At 37.8% G+C, this 17753-nt stretch overlaps 1 protein-coding gene across 1 annotated transcript in view; it reads left to right on the top strand.

The window, feature by feature from the left end:
• Positions 1–17753, top strand: part of LOC118011132 (fibrous sheath-interacting protein 2-like) — a 69347-nt gene that overhangs the window by 44888 nt on the left and 6706 nt on the right. Inside the window, exons 17-20 of the mRNA XM_035005690.1 lie at positions 461–9801; positions 12552–13049; positions 14075–14175; positions 15268–15314. Coding sequence (XP_034861581.1) covers positions 461–9801; positions 12552–13049; positions 14075–14175; positions 15268–15314 — 9987 coding nt within the window. The remainder of the gene's footprint in view (positions 1–460; positions 9802–12551; positions 13050–14074; positions 14176–15267; positions 15315–17753) is intronic.

The following is a 17753-nucleotide window of genomic DNA, read 5'->3' as shown; positions in this document are numbered from 1 at the left end:
TTTTGTGTGTCAAAAACTGTCAAACATCAGTAGTTTCATCCAGTTCAATTTACTGTATACTATATAGTCCCAAACTAGATAATTAGATAAACAGCTGAAAATATCTTCAAGAATTATATGAGGTCTGTAGTCATCACTGGAATCACTCTAGGGCTTTGCAACCAAAGCTAAAAATCATTTCTCTGCCCTAGGATTTCCAGCTTTTAATTCCTTATACAAGGAAGAAACCAGCAGTTAGAGATCTGAATTCTATTAGGCTATATTCTTAACTTCATGGCCGAAGTAAGGTTCCACAGGTGGGAAATAGAGATTTGAAGACAACTCAGTTCCGAAATTTCTTGACTAGGTTTTTCTATTTCTTGAGTTAGGTAAAATTCATGTATAAAATATTGCTAGTATTTTGAATGCTCAACATTTTCCCTTAATGCATGTTAAAAATAGTAATGTTTTCTGTTTTAAGGTCCTCTTGATGAAAAAGTATTTGTTTCCACACCATTAAGGAAAAAATATAAATCAAAACAGCCTCTAAGAGGCATTAACTATGATACTTCACTTTATCAATTTTGTGAACATCTCACTGAATTGGTTATTTCCTATATAATGTCAAGCATTTGTGATTTTACTGAAGATGGTGGAACAAAACAGAAATCACTGGAAAACCAAGATGCAGCTTTTAGCAAGTTTATTTTAATTCATTCACAAGTATTTGTAAGTCGGTCAGTTTCTATCAGAGGACTTGCTTTAAGCATTTCTGAAATCATCATTCGAATCCTTTTTAATAGCGACATTTTAAAGGTAGACATTACACAAGAAATGGTTTCTGCGAAAACAAAATATATTTACTGCCCAAGAGTAGCTGTGGCTGACTTCGATGATCTCTTTCAGGATCTCTTAATAGGAGTGATCCATGTTCTGTCCAAGGAAATAGGAATAAAGCATCAGCCTGACAGGAGAGGAAGAAACAAACCACTCTCCGGGCTTAAAAGTCATAGTTTGCCCATTCGCAACGAAACCAAAACTATGAAAAGACAGACAGGCTCCAGAGGTTGGAAATCATCTACTCACCGAATTAATCAACTAGTACAGAAAAATGAACTAAATTCTCTGGCATGCAAATTAGGCACTCTGGTTGGTAGCCTAAAAACTCATGAATCCAAAGAAGTAGTCAATAAAATTTCTAATTTGGTTTTGCCAGATGTATGCCCAAACTGGAATATGGATTCTGGTAAAATACCACGAAAAAGGTTCCTATCTTCAAATAACCAGCAAAGTCATAGAATACCTAGAAATAACCCAGGGCTCTCCCCAAAATCAGTTTTTCTTCTGAACATTGTATGTGAGAAATTTATTAAAACACTTTTGGAAGAATGTACAGCCAACAACCTCCTTACAGATGGTGCTGTTTCTGGTGAAATACCAGCAGAAGGTCAACTGCCCAACATACTTCAAAACACAGAGAATTATTGCAGGGGAACAATGGACCGTGGCTCATCATTTGAAGAATATAACATGTCAGCCCTTTTGGAAAATCTGGCAGAAATAGATCAAGAATCTATGCTTAGTATTACTTCCCATACCTTGGTAAAATCCTTAATGGAAAAACTGTCCTGTGGTATAAACCGACCTCCCAGAAGCCCACTTTTTGCAAACAAGCATTTAATGAATAGAAGAAGACAAAGACTCCCTGGTTTCCCAAAAAGAGAAAGGCCAAAATTAAAAGAATCAAGACAGGGTAAATGCTCTGCAAGATTCATGAATTATGACAGCAAGCCTTTGAGAGAACCACTGAATAATCTCACTGTGACTCATTCCAAAATACAAGCCCCATTTGGTAAGCAGTTTTCAGGAAAATTCCCTCCTCTACCTCCTCTTCGAAGACCAGGTAAAAAGGAAGAGAATGCAACAGCTATTCTTAACATGCAATATCCAGGAGGCATGAACACAGGAGTTTACTCTGCCACATTTCTGGAGGAAATAATTTCAGACATTTTCCTTAATCTCTCCACCTCTTTGCAGGGCAAAAATGTAAACATCACTGAAGCTCAGCTCAATGAGATAAATATATTAGATGTCAACTCTGTGGTGAATGAGTTTAACAATGCTCGAGTCACTGTTTTACGAGATGTTGAAGAAAGGGTATGTTTTCCACCAATTGATAAAGAAACTGTTAGAAAGATTGTTGACTCAGTTAATAGTGCTGTTTCATGGGAATATGCATTACAAGTTACTGGTGGCAGTCATCTGACAGATGCTACCACCTCAATAGCAGAACAGATAACTAACGGCATATTGAGAGAGAGTGCAGACTACCAACTCCCACTGTGCTTTGTAGGAAAGCTCATGCCTAATTCATATTACCCTCTTAAAGCTGAAAATATACTGCAGAAACTTCAAAACAACCTGAGAGAACTTAATTACCAAGGTCAACATTCAACGGGCTATACTACCATGTTATCACACTCATTTTTAGAAGATGTCATCAGGAAGTTATTATCTCAGCTCATTTCTCCACCCTGCAAGCCTTCGTGCTTGGGAAAGAAGTATTTATTGACTTCAGATTTTAATGAGGTATCCACCTGTTTAATAAATAAGATTTTGTCAGCCATTTCAAAGCATAAGATTTGGCTCACTAAATATGATTGTCAACATCTATATACAGAAAAAAGCCTTCAAAATATGGTGGAGTCTGTTTATAATAATGTTTTAGAGATGTCTGACTCTCTTGTGTCAGTCCAGAAAAGTATAGTAAGCCAAAGCCCAATTATGATTGACCGAATGGCCAGTCTCATTATTCAAGAGATTATTGAAAATCATCTTCAACCCTTTTTGTGTGGAGAGGGCTTACCATGTTCAATGACTTCACTAGATGAAATATCAGATATGGTTAAAGAGGTTCTCAGTGAGGTCACAGGGTCACATAGACCCCAGAAGCCATCATCACTAGGTATGGACTTTTATCCTAATGCATTTGTAGAAGATATTGTTGCCCGGCTATTATCAAAGATCTTCAATCCAATATATAACACTGAATGTGAACTGGATAAAATGACCCAAAAAATAGTAAACTCAATAAATAACCATTTTAACAAAGCTAAAATCTGCATTCTTCGTGATGACCAAGAGCAGTCTTTCCCCACTGTAGATCTAGACACTGTGGATGAACTCGTCAGTTCAGTTTATGAGAATGTTCTGCAACAGCATGGACTAACCACTGAGGTTGATAATGAAGAACTCAAAGACAGTGATATTTTTGCAGAAAATGTTACCAATTTAATTGTAGCCGCTATTTCTGATTATCTTTTTCACCCACTGTTTTCTGGGGACTTGTCGTCTTCCTCTTATGCTACTTTAACAGCAGAGAACATTATTCAGAACATCTTTAGCAGCAGCAGTGAATCTACCAAACCAAGCCAGCATTTATCTCCATATAACACCTTGCTGCCATACACACTTTTAGAAGACATAATTAGAGTGCTGTTATCTAGAATCTTTCCTTCTACATATAACATGGTTCCATACAGCAAAACTCCAAAAGGTAGATCAGGAATTAATTGTGATGAAATCTCTTCAAAGCTAATCAGTGATATTAGGATGAAAATTTCCCAACATGAAATTCGATTTTCAAAAGATGAAGAAGAAACCAAATCTATTTATTCAGAGGATGATGTTCAGCATCTCGTTGATTCTGTATTTAGAAATATGTTGCAAAACTCTGGGTCTCAAGAAGCAGTTGAGCACAATATTACAAGCAGTAACAATGTTCTTATTGATAGAATAGCAGGTTTTATCATTAAAAATATCTGTCAACAGCATCTCCATCCATTTGTGTATGGAAAGTCATTACTTCCTCCATCATATACATACTTTGATGATGTGAGAAGGCAGCATTTTTTTGCCGGTGTTTACTCCTCAGCCTTTTTGGAAGATGTAATCTCTGGGGTTTTAAGCAAAATATTCCACAGGGTGTTAGGTATTGTGCAAACAAACTCATTGAGAGATTCAGGAAAAGAACTGTTAGAAACAGCTGAAAAACTCATATATTTGATAACGGAAGAATTCTCAAAAGCTCAAGTTAGCATCCTAGAAAATGCTAAGGAACAATTATGTTTGCCACCAGTGCATACAGAAGTAGTGATCGAAATTATTGACACGGTATATAGCAAAGTTTTACAAGAATATGAACTGGAACCTGGTAAAGACCTTCTCAATGATACAAAAACATTGGCTGAAAGGGTAACTAAAATTATCCTGGCTGAAGTTTTTGATTTCCAAATTCATCCAGATTTCATAGCAAAGCTGCCTTTTAAATCATATTCAAGACTCCATGCTGATGCTTTGATAAAGAGAGTTCATTATGCTATTAGTAAATCAAGACTCCAGAGACAGACTTATACACCATATACCACCATATTATCACATACACATTTGGAAAAAATCGTCACTCAGGTTTTATCTCAGATAAATCCATTGAACTGCAGTGCAGAAGACCCAGACATTTTGCAGTCAGACTTCCACAACACAGTTGTGAGGCTGATTGATGAGATCATGTCAATAATTTCTAAACATGCAATATGCATTATTAAACATGGAAATGAAAAACAAAATGTGATTTCAGAGAAAGATATCCAGGCTATGGTTGATGCCATTTATGCTGATATTTCTCACTCAAATCTATGCCAGTCTCTTACAAAAGATAAAAAAGGCATAAGTAATATACCTATTACAAAAATAGCAAGTTATATAATAAAAGAAATATTTAACCATCATCTTGAGTCATTTTTATCTGCAGATAAAACTCTTCCTTCAGGTACAGTGGGTCAAACTTATCAACAGAGAGCAACAGATCCTCAACAAAGAGAATTGTTGTTTATTGTGAATTCAGCTGTCTTTTTAGAGGATGTAATTTCTGATCTTTTATGCAGAATCCTTTATGTATTCTCACATAATGTCTTGGCTGCCGAAAACCCATGTAAAGCAAAAACCAATGTAACTAACATTGTTACAACATTAGTAAAATCAATTGTGCTGGAATTCACCACATCAGAAATTTTAGTTGCAGATCACTTGGATGAAAATCTGTATTTTTCAGAAGGATATAAAGAAATAGTCAAAAAAACTGTCAGCCTAATTTATGAAAAACTATTAGATGATTATAAATCGCTGATTCATATTTATAGAGCTATACAAAGTGATGCTGTCAGTTTTGGGCAAAAAATATGTTATTTGCTATTAGGAGAAATTTATGATTATCAAGTGGAGTCATTAGTTTTGGGAGAATTATCAACCTCTTCCTATTCCTCCCTCCAAGATGAAAACATCATCAGAAATGTGCTTGACAGCATCAACGATGATAGCCGTGTCTTGCCGTCATGCATCACTGTATTGCCACGTTCCCTTTTAGAAGATATTACTTATAAGCTTCTAGCACATATATTCCCTTCATCTGAGACTGAAACTGAACTCAATGAGAAAGAGGTGCCACCAGATTATGAGTTTGTGAATGCAGCTTCAAAACTGACAGATGAAATTATAACAGAAATTTCTGAACATGAAATTAGACTGGCCACAGCAGGGGAGCACGTGGAAAGTATGCAATTAGAGGCAAGTGAGAACTTTGTTAACTCCATATGTAATGGTATTATGAAAAAACTGAAATTAGAAAATGAAACAAAGAGTGATACATACAAAAAGGGAGGCTTGTTCCTCAGGAAAATAGCTGGTTTCATTATGAAAGAAATTGTGGACCACCATCTGCAGCCATTTTTACATGATGAAGAATCACCTCCCTGTGACTTACCCAAAAATGACCATATCATTGAACTCTTGAATCCTGATAAAGAAAAAATACTCACAGGCTTCCCACAGGCTTCTGTGTATTCTGCTACATTTTTGGAAGATGTCATAATTGACCTTGTTCGCAAATTTTATACTCTCCCAAGTATTGCTGAAAACCCTAAGAACAAAGAGATATCAGAAAAAGACCCCATGGGCATGGCTATAAAATTTGCAAATGCCCTGGTAGGAGAATTTAGGAAAAGTAAAATTAAAGTCCTAGCAAATTCTGGAGAAAGGTTTTCTTTTCCACCAATAGATAAAGAGACAGTCAGTAACGTATCTGATTCTGTGTATGATGAGGTCATAGAAATGTATGGATCTAACAATGTTCAGAAAGATGATAGAAGTAACATTGTTATAGAGATGATAGCTGCTTTAGCCAAAAAGGCAATCTCTGCTTTCAAGATTCAACCACTTTTTTCAGGAGACTGGTCTTCCACCTTCTTTTCATTTCTAAATGTGGATAACATCATCCAAAGAGTTCAACACCTACCATATAATACCTTTACAAAAATAAATAAAAGCTTGAAGGAGAACCCAGTTTCTTCACTAGAACAATTACCTACACTTACTCCTCTAACCTCAGGCCTGAAAAACATAACAGACACTTTGGAAATAGGTAGAGGAGCACTTCATGGAAAAGAGAATTTCAAAAAGGAGAAGACATTTATGAAGACAAGCAGCATCCAGGAGCCGATATGTACTGCTCTAACTAGCATTGTGAAGGGCGAATTAACTACCCTAGCATCAGGTTTAGTTGGAGGTGTGGCAGATAAAAAGAAAGGGGATGAAAAGAAAAAGGAAAGGTCCATTGGAAAAGAGAATGAGAAGGCATCAAAAGTTACTTTTCCAACAACTACTGTGGAAAGTGAAGATACTCGGGGACCAGATTTGAGTATGGCACCTAAAAAGAATGAAAGCAAGAAGAAAGACACTTTGGGTATAAAAGAGGAAAAATGGCAAGGTGATGAGGTATACCAACATCTTTCATCAGCTACTGATGATACAAAAAACAAGAAGGTTGTCCTGGAACCAGATTTAAAAATAGATAAAAAGAAAAGTGACAAGAAAAGAGGGAGTTCATTAGAAAAAGACAATAGACCTTCTGAATTACCATCTCTGAAATCCAAAGTGAGAAATAGAAAGATCCAAGAGAAGAGGAGAGATTCTCCAGCTTATGGAGTTACAGATGACAAAAAGACCTTGCGTCTTAAACGTGTCCAAAATTTCACTGAAAGCATTTACAGAAATGTTTTAGAATTGTCTCCTTTCCAAGAACCAGTAGATGATTCAAAATCCCCAAATCCCCTAGGTGATAAAGCGGTATATGTAACTCAAGCAGATGGCAAGGGTTTTGCCCAGCCTGACTCAACAAATCCAGCTAAACACAATGCTCCTGCAAAAGAGGAAGAGAATAAAAAAAGTAAAGATAAAGAGATTAAAAGTAAACCTAGTAAACCAGACAATCCACCAGAAGATAACCGTGGGATTTTTCCTGCTAACTTTTTAGAAGATGTTCTCTCTGAAATAGTAAACAAATTGGTTTTTGATTCCTCACTGGGTACAGATGATGCATGTCAAAATGTAACCAAAAATGTAAATCCGACTGAGCTCTATGACACAGCTATGAAACTGATTGATTCCCTGTTAAAGGAGTTTTCAGATGCTCAAATTAAAGTACTGAACCTAGGTCAGGGAAGTCAGTTCCTCCCATCTACAGATAAAGTTTCATCAGTTCACAATGTACCTCTCAGGCAAAAAGAACCATCTGTGAATAAAGCACCTCGAGAGAAAAAAACGGCAGCTGCAACTAAGATAGATTCTTTAGATGAGGCACCTTCTATGGCTAACATACCATCAAGTGATAAAATGTTGGTCAACAAGGTTGTCCACTCCTCTATATGCAGTATTTTGCAGGAATATAGATCTCAAGACTCCATTTATAAAGACATAAATAGTAATGGTGAAAATTTAGCAAGAAAGCTAGCTAATGCAGTGATAGAAGAAATTTTTCAGCATCAGCTAAACTTGCTACTTTATGATGAAGCTCCGGCTGCAGCATGTTTGCCTCTAGAATCTAAGGAGGTTATGAAAAAGGTCCATAAGGTAGTCCAAACAGCCTGCAAAGAATGTCAAACATCATCGCCATATACCATAATGCTACCTTATGAATTTTTAGAAAGTGTAATTTCTTTTCTTTTATCAAAAATTTTCTCAACAGTAACCAATGCTAAAACAGAAATATCCGAAGATAATTTGCACGCAGAACTGGATTTCCTTCAAATGAAGTTAGTAAGTACAATTATGACAGAGATCTCCAAAGATAAAGACATGATTGTACAGTATGTAAAATCCTTACATCCTAATGATGATGAAATTATTCAATTAGTGGCTCAGACTATTTATAATAATCTCTTGCCACAATTTGGATCTCAAGAGCGCATACAAAATTGTGTCAGCAGTGGTTGCAAAATCCTTTCAGAAACCATAGTTAATTTAGTTGTACAGGAAGTGGCTGGCAACCAGTTGCAGAACTATTTTTCTGGAGAGCTAACGTCACATCAGTGTACAGAAGTTGACAGTGTTATTGAAAGTATCCTTAAAGATGTCATCCAAACCACTGAAGTTCCCCAGCCTCAGCCGTCACGGGCTTACAAACTGCCTTTTTACATAATAGAAGAAATTGCTGTAAATTTTTTGTCAAAGCTTTTATCTATGTTTCCAAAAGTGGATAAGAAACAAAACAATTCTCTAAACGCTGAAATGCAAACAATAATCTCAAAAATCCTAAATTCATTCCAAGAATATCTCTCTAAAAGTCGAATTATAGTAGTGCCACAGGCCAAAGAATCACCCACGGTATCTTTCGCAGACAGTACAACTATCGAAAAAGTAGTTACTTCTGTTTATAACAGTGTTTTAAGGTGCTCTGGCTCCCATATTTCAGTGTATAAAGATTTAATGGGTAAGAGCAATGTCCTTTCTGATATAATAGGATTTTTAATGGTGAAGGAAATTTCCAATTCAGAACTTCATCCTCAAGTGGAAGAAGAAGCATCAAGTTCAGAGTTAGTTCTGGAAGCTGTCAAAATTATGGAAAAAGTGGTTAAGATCACTGATGACCTTAAGTCAGAGAAAAAGCCTTCAACCAAAAAAGAGACTGTGTTAGATGCTAGATTTTTAGAGGAAATGCTGGCCTTGTTCTTGGCTAAACTAGTAAAGTTGCCAAGTGCCTCAAGCAGAGATGTGAAAAACTTATCAAAGTCTGAGGTAAATAAAATTGCATGTCAATTGACAAAATCTGTGACAGCTGAAATTTCCAGAAATAACATTAGTGTTGTAGCTGATAAACCTGAAGAAACATTTTTAAGTCCAGAAAGTACAGAAATTATTTCTCAGATCGTCGATTCTGTTTATAATCAGGTACTACAACAATCTGGAACTCATGAAGAACTTTATTATGACATGAAAGGTACAAACAATGTCTTCCCTAAAGAGGTAGCTTCTTTACTCATCAGTAAAATTTCCAATTGTCCATTAGAAACACTTAGCCCAAAAGATTCACAGGCTGATCTCTTTGGCGATTTGGATCTTAGTCGAATTGTTGAAAAGGTGCATGAGCATGCTGTTAAAAGAGGGCCTGAGCAAGAGCAAAAAGAATTAGGTCAAGATTTAAGTGAAGAGGAACTTCCAATTAAAATAATTCCTCACCGTGGGAAACAACCAATCAATATCGATCCAGACATTGTGGCAGATCACCTAGGAGTCATTTCTATAAAAACACAACCTCTTGAGAAACTGCAGTTGGAGTGTTTAACTAGAACCGGATGCAGCATCAAGGAACTGAGAAGAGTGTCAGTGAGTGGGAGGAGTCACTCAATGGGCACACCTGATGCAGGAAAGCAAAAGCGAGAAAGACGCATCTCACTGGATGAGATGGGACGACTGAATGTAAAACCATTAGAGGTAAGTGCTAAACGCAATGGTGAAAAGAAATGAGTAGTTACTGAGACCTGGTTGTCCTGTGATTTCCTTCCTCGGGGAGGTCTATGGGAATGCATTTATAAAATATGGTCAATTTCCTCTTGCCCAGCACAGTAGAATTGGGACACTATGATTCAGCCACTTCTCTGCTTTCCTGGGACTCACCCATCAGCAGTGTGGCTCAGTGTAAAAGTGGCAGGCTATTTTCCATTAGCCAGTCAGACTAAACTGCCATTTCTTGAAGAATGGAATACAGGGAAATACCCTTACCAGCAAACAGGACTGAATGGAACTGTAGTCCTCATTTGGCAACCCGAAAGAAATGCAATTTTTATAGTCCCCACAGTTCTTTTTAATGGATATACATTATCATAGTATTATATGGGTCCAAAAGGGCCAGTTAGAATAACAGGTCAACCTGTTAAAGATTGAAATCCTCAAACTTAAGGTTCCACAGTAGTATTGTTTTTACTTAGCAACATTCATCAACAAACATCAGACTGCAAGCTCTTTAGAGTTCATTTGCTTCTTCTTATTTCACTTCCATTACATAATACTCTCCCAGTTCCCTATACTCTTACATACTCAGGAGGGACCCAGTTTCTTTCCTAGTCTACCCTTGTTCTAGACCCAGCTGTCTTCATACTTTTATTTTTATGAACTAGTTTTTCTACAGTCTTATATTTGGGCTTTAAATATACTTTAAAGGGGCTTGAAATGCCAAAACACTGTCCTTGGTACAACATAACAATTGAAAAAGTAGTTCTGTTTACAGATCTTAGGGCACTAGGACATAGGGATGGTCTTTCCGGGAGATGGAGTTACACTAATCCAGTCCCACATTCTCACATAATACCAAAGTCTATCTGCATAAATGAGCCTCCTGCAAGGATGATGGTGTGCACTCACACTCAGTATATAGTCTGTGATTTACAAACTGAGCAAAGTTCTATAGAACCAGCCTGCTTAGAGCACAAGCCTAGGAGCGTGTTTTCCTTAGCATTATTTTCCAGCCCACTGAACTAAGTCTCAGAGCTGGTGAATACATTACGGATCTTTTTTTTTTTTTTTTTAGTCTCAAATACTGAGATTGTCGTAGGCACTGATGGAGTCTCCTTGGTCCTTAGTTTCTTGGACCAGTTGAAGGTCCTTTCCAGTTCTAAAATGTCCTTTTCTCTCTATAGAACATTACCTCTAAGTGATTACCTCTTAATCACCTGTCAGTTTTGGCTACCTGCTTTCTTCTTTTACATCCTTTATCAGTACTTTAACTATCTCTTTATAGCCCACAGAAAGTTGGAAGAGAATAGCTAATCCAAAGAAACTACTGCTGCTACTCGTAAGGGAAGCAAAAGCTATCTCAGGGAAAGCAAACAGACTTAGCTAGCTCAGTTAAGACAGATGCTTTGTAGCTAGGTGGACAGTGGTGCCGTCCATCCCCAACATGGGCATGGAGGTTTCAGAAAGAACGGGAGATCAGTTTAAGGAATCCAGGCAACTCCCAGGCTAGTCCTCAGTCAGGAATCCATAAGCAGTGCTTCATTTGCTATTCTGAGGTACCAAAGCTTCCCAACACACCAGACAAACGCCTCTCAAAGATTCCTACAGTTACACATCCTGGAGCCATAGCGATGACTCTGAGCTTTTGAACCACTATTTCCCTCCCCCAGCACAGATCATCAAGACTGATCATGTTTCAGTTTCTTACAGGAGTTCTTTCATTTTGTTTTGCACAAAAGATACCACTGTAAAGGCAGCATTTATCTGAAACTCTGGGTTGCAGTTTTACAGAGATCTAAGATTGATAACCCAAATTAATGTAAAGGTTCTGTGGCATCATCAAAGGCTACAGAAATGAAAAAGTCATTTATGACTGTCTTTTCCTTGATCTGTCTTTACCATTGCAAAATGGAAAGTAACATTTGACCAGGGAGGTGAGGAGGAATGAAAAGTTACTCTCTGAAGCTCCCTTTGGAAAATATGTTCAAGGGTTAGAATGTGGAGGGTGAAAAGTGAACATGCAAAGTCTTTCACAATCATGTTTTAAAATCCAGGTCAGCCAATACCTTCTCTTTTGTTCATGAAAATATATACATTTAGATTGCTCTTATGATTGACTCTCTCACTAAGAAGTTTAGAAAAACATGTCCTAAGTCTGTCACAGAACTTTCCAGGTAAATGATGAAAACAGAATGTAATTACAGTATTTGTGCATTTTGCATTTCTTGGCAAGTAAAAAGTAAAATTTGAAGCAAAAACAAAACTTACTAGGGTTCCCTTCTTTGGACTGGATAACATTATTCTTTTTTTTTAAGATTTTTTATTTTTTATTAGAGAGAGAGTACAAGCAGGGGGAGCGGCAGGCAGAGGGAGAGGGAGAAGCAGGCTCCCTGCTCAGCAGGGAGCCCGATGCGGGGCTCGATCCCAGGACCCCGGGATCATGACCTGAGCCGAAGGCAGACGCTTAACCATCTGAGCTACCCAGGCGGCCCAAGGATAACATTATTCTTGAATGCAAAAAAAGAATTACTGAAATGAGCAAATATTGCTTATGATTTTTATTTATTTCTTCTTTTAAATATATCACATATTATTACTCTACCAGTAAGTGGCATTTGAGAATAATTTTACTAAATTGAAACTGAAAACCATGTGAAAATTGCTTTATTACTATAGAACCATAGGAAAAATGACTGAGGCAATAGTTTTTAATATTTTCTCTTCAATTCCAGACTGCTAGTAGGAATTCATTTCAGAACTTAATAAAGCCTGACATCACCAAAGTGGAGCTTTTAAAAGATGTCCACAGCAAAAAAGATCTTATCATTCGTTTGGTAACTCATGATATTAATCAAGAAGTTTCAGAAAATAAAGTGGAAGAGGGCTTAACTTCTGATGAAGATGAAGTTGTTTTACAAGACGTTGAGAAAGAAGAACTTCCAGAAGGCCCTTTGGAAGATCAAGTAAAAGAAAACATAAAGCCCATTATAAGCACAGTGGCTTTTCCCAAGCCACTGAAGAGCAAGAGAAATCTGAAAAAATTTTTGTCACTAGGAAAATGTTGTCATTGCAAATCCACTGAAACTACAGCAAATACTGAGGCATCACCAAATCAATGGACAGAATCTGAGGAGACACAACGAAGAATTGTTTTTAATGCTGATATGACTACCTCCAAATCCTCGACTGGCACAGATTCTTCCTTTTGGGAGAGAAAGACACAACTAAGTGTAAGTGACAAATGGGACTCTCAGTGACCGGGTTTCTATAGGGAAGGTAGAGTTTCACAAACTTAGTCCAAGTAATTTACATTGGGTAGGAAGAAGAGGGCAAAAACTGAATCTGGGCAGTCTCTCCCAACTTTGATGATATTTACAACTACAGGGAAATGACTAACAGATGAAGTCAGAAGCCTCAATTGAAGAAAAATAGATCATGGAAAATGTCCTAGATTAGTCAGAAGGACAAGAAAAACAGAAAAAGGAAACCAGTTAGGAGAAAAGCAGTCTAATTATTTAAAATCATATATTTAATTTTTCTTTGTACTCTGACCTATAAATAGTCACTGGAAGTTTTGTTTGCAGAAACTCCATGCCAGTGGGCAGGACCAGAAAATGGGCTGGAGGGGAGTAAAAAGATTCATGCAAATTCGGCCCATCTGGGTTTGAATTCTGGCTTTGCCACTTAGTAGCTATGTGACCTTTGGGCAAGTTACTCTCAAAAATTCCTTACCCAACTTGTTGAAACGTAGCAAGTTATTCAAAGTATGTTGAATATTCCTCAGTCCATAAGCCCCACTATCACTCTGACACACAGCTCCTGTCCCTGGTTCTGTATCATTCTAGTGACTGATCACTTATCATCCTCTTGGGTTAGCCCTACCAAAAAAAAAAAAAAAAAAATTGCACTGTACATGCATTTGGAAGATACACATGATTTAGGATTTCCTGGTGAGACAATCCCCCTGGATTATCCATTTGCAATGATTTCCAGGTTAACCCAGAAACTACAAGAAAACACAGAGATACAACTCTGGCCAATTCAGAGGCTCACCAGGACAAAATAGCCTCAACACAAACTCACATCTGTTTATTAGGATCTATTTATTAGGAAGCCATGTGAGATTTTAGGGGCAAACATAGTGTGCCTGATCAGAATGCTGGCTACATAGATAACTAAGGAAACATTATAGTGTATTTTACTTAATTTATTACAAAATCTCCTTTTTATAATTACCTGACTTGTACTTTTCCAGAGAGAAGAAAGGAAAGCTAGTACTGAACCGGCATATTACTTCTTACATAGAATTATGAGTTCATCCTCATACAATGAAGAGGATCTGCCTTCATTTTCTAGGTACAGTCAATTAAAGCAATATGAGTTGGCTAAGAAAATAGAAATCCAAAATGAAAATTACATTAATGCGAAGCACGGGCCCCTCAAGTAAACATGTGAGAAAGCCAGTGTCTCTCCCCTCAAACTCCCCTCACTCCTTCCCCTCATTCTCCTCTGTGGTTACTTCCTGGGCCTCCCCTTTCCATGTTCTCTCCTATTTCTATTTATCTGGTCTCTACTTCCTTCTTTCTAGTATAGTGGTCTAGTTAGTATAGTTAGATTAAGTCTTTAATGTGTTAGATTCTGGAACCTAAGAGGCCCTGGGTCAACAGTAGTTCCTGCACTAAGGGCTTCCTACTTAGTTTCCTTATGTACCTAAACACTCAACAGTGTGGCACTGACTGTCACAGGGATCCCCAAAATGGAGGGGTTATGTAAGTTGGAGCATTCAGGGAAGAATTCTCAAAAGCAGTGGAGTTTCAGTTGGGCCTTGAAGGATGGATGAGCTTTAGACAAGACCATCCAAATTGGGGAAGACTGTAAGAGAAAGGATGGACTCTGCAGTATTTATAGGAGACAAAGAGGAATAAAGTACACTGTAGACTTGAAGTCTGATTAACACTTTTTCTAGAATAGCCTAAACGTGCCTAAAATTGTTCCAGTGTTTATAAGAATATTCACAAACTGGGAAGGGTAGCATTTTGTATCATGGGAAAACTAGGGTATAAGGAGAAAAATCTACCTGATTTTAACTATATTCTTTTCTACTTGGCACTATGAAATTAAGGTGTCTTTTTGACCTGATGCCATTTTAGGACACCTACCCCTAGCCCACCATTGATCCTTTCTCCCTTCAAGATTGTAGTAACAGACCTAAGTAGTAAAGCAGGCGACTCTCAATTATTTGTGTCACCGGAGAAGATGAGAGGGCATATATAAAACCAAATAAAAGTCAATGTAGCAGTCATTTTCACTTGATTTGAGAACTCAGAGACATACCATTCTAGATTTACTTCTATATGAGTAATGATTTTGACATTGTTCTTTTACTTAACCAGTATTCCTTCATATATTAAATACATAGTAAATAAAATGTCTTTTACCTTTTTTTAGTGATGATGATGATCGTCCCTCATATCCAAGTGCCAAAATAACAGAAGGTTGGATTGATTTTTTTTCTTAGATACTATTTAAAGGAGACTTTGTTCTTTGCATTGATAAAATTTCCTCTTATGAAACATGAAACTAACACTAAGTTTTCTAATAGGTTGACCTACTTTGGGGGAATAGTTAACATGAGCCAATGAGTTTGCTTTTTAGGAATCACCAAAATTTCATTAATAATTTTGGTATAAAGTACATGGTGTGATATTATGGGTTTAAAATTGCCATGCTTCTGTAGGAAATATCCAGAAAATATGGGTTTATCGCATCTAAATGTGGACTGGAGCTCATGCTGCGAGGATTTAATCTCTCTTTAAGAGTATATCCTTCCTTTGTAGGACTAGCTTAGCCCCAGTAAAATATATTTAAAAAGCTTTTATTTTTTTAAGATTTTACTTATTTATTTTTGAAAGAGAACACTAGCATGGGGGAGAGGCAGAGGGAAAGGGAGAAGCAGACTCCCTGCTGAGCAGGGAGCCTGCCCTGGGGTTCAGTCCCAGAACCCTGGGATCGTGACCTGAGCCAAAGGCAGACCCTTAACAAACTAAGCCACTCAGGTGCCCCCAAAAGCTTTTAAAGCTAAAAATTAAACCTAAATTTATTTATGTTAGAATCTGGCTAGGGTAGACTCCACTTTATCTTTTGTCTCTGTTAGAACTGACTCATTAAAATATTTACAACTTGAGTTCTTAGTCCCCTATTCTTTTATTTTTTTTTCTGAGTACAATGTACTTCACAATACAAATTTAAAGAATTTTTAAAGCATGAAATAATATACAGTTTTCAAATATTTATTTTCCCATGTGATGTGGCCATCTCCCAGGGTTTTTTTTTTTAATTTTTTATTGTTATGTTAATCACCATACACTACATCATTAGTTTTAGATGAAGTGTTCCATGATTCATTGTTTGTGCATAACACCCAGTGCTCCATGCAGAACGTGCCCTCCTCAATACCCACCACCAGGCTAACCCATCCTCTCGCCCCCCTCCCCTCTAGAACCCTCAGTTTGTTTCTCAGAGTCCATCATCTCTCATGGTTCGTCTCCCCCTCCCGTTCCCCCCCCTTCATTCTTCCCCTCCTGCTATCTTCTTTTTTTTTTTTCTTAACATATAATGTATTATTTGTTTCAGAGGTACAGATCTGTGAGTGCTGTGAATTGTGCAAGACTGTTGAATCCCAGGGTTTTTTTTTAAGGATTTTATTTATTTATTTGAGAGAGAGAGAGAGAGCATGAGAAGGGGGAGGGGCAGAGGGAGAGGGAGACACAAACTCCCCACTGAGCGGGGAGCCCGATGCGGGGCTGGATCCCAGAACCCTGGGATCATAACCTGAGCCAAAGGCCGAAGGTGGACGCTCAACGGACTGAGCCACGCAGGCGCCCCGGTCCCTTATTCTTTTAAACTGCAAAGGATCAATGGGTTCTCACAGTGGCAGCACTGGCCTAAAGTTGGGAGTGTAATGTTTACTATAAAGGTGGCCTTGAGGGGCGCCTGGGTGGCTCAGTTGGTTAAGCGACTGCCTTCAGCTCAGGTCATGATCCTGGAGTCCCGGGATCGAGTCCCATGTCGGGCTCCCTGCTCAGCAGGGAGTCTGCTTCTCTCTCTGACCCTCCCCCCTCTCATGCTCTCTATCTCATTCTCTCTCTCAAATAAATAAATAAAATCTTTAAAAAAAAAAAAATAAAGGTGGCCTTGAAATACAAACTGCAGGACTGGAGTTGACCTTGATTATTTCAAGCCTGCAACCCACTCAAAAGGTTACTCAAGAAAGCTATCCTCTCCATTTGTAAGTGGAAACATTTATTAAAAGATGAACCATAGAGTGTTGTTAAATTTGCCAGAATTCCATGGACAGGTCATAGTCAGAGGATGAGATAATGTATCAATGGTGTGCAGCCTGCAGTATGGAATCATCATAGGCTGTTAGAGCCAGAAAGAAGCCATCTACTATAACCTCACTTTAAAGATGAAGAGCCTGAGGTTCAGAGTGGGGAAGTGACTTGTCCAAGGTCATACATTGAGTCAGAGTATAGATCCTAAGTCTCCTAAACCTGAATCCATTTCATTGTTTTCCTCAACTTCATTGCACTACATTATGCTTAGTTCCTATATCCTTTGGTAATATTGTACCTGTCCAGTTGATTCATTCAATCACGTTCAACAAAGATTCTCTGAGCACTTTCTTTGTGCTGGACACTGTTCTGAGTTCTGGAGATAAAGCCATGAGTAAGAGAGACAAAGTCCTTACCCTCATTCTAACTTGGGAGCCAGGGGGCAATATAAACACAATAAATCTAGATAAAAATAAGTACCCCCCCATCTCACACAGGGTAAAAGCCAGTGGCTTACAAGGCTCCACATGGTCTGGACAGCATCCCCCCCTCCCCATGACCTCTCTGACCACCTCTCCTATGATCCCCTCTTAATCACTC

The sequence above is a fragment of the Mirounga leonina genome, unplaced genomic scaffold (genome assembly GCF_011800145.1).
Source record: "Mirounga leonina isolate KUSES-001 unplaced genomic scaffold, KU_Mleo_1.0 Mir_101664, whole genome shotgun sequence".
Taxonomy (NCBI): domain Eukaryota; kingdom Metazoa; phylum Chordata; class Mammalia; order Carnivora; family Phocidae; genus Mirounga; species Mirounga leonina.
Note: the sequence above shows the minus strand (reverse complement) of the source record. Positions and strands in the feature narration are given on the sequence as shown.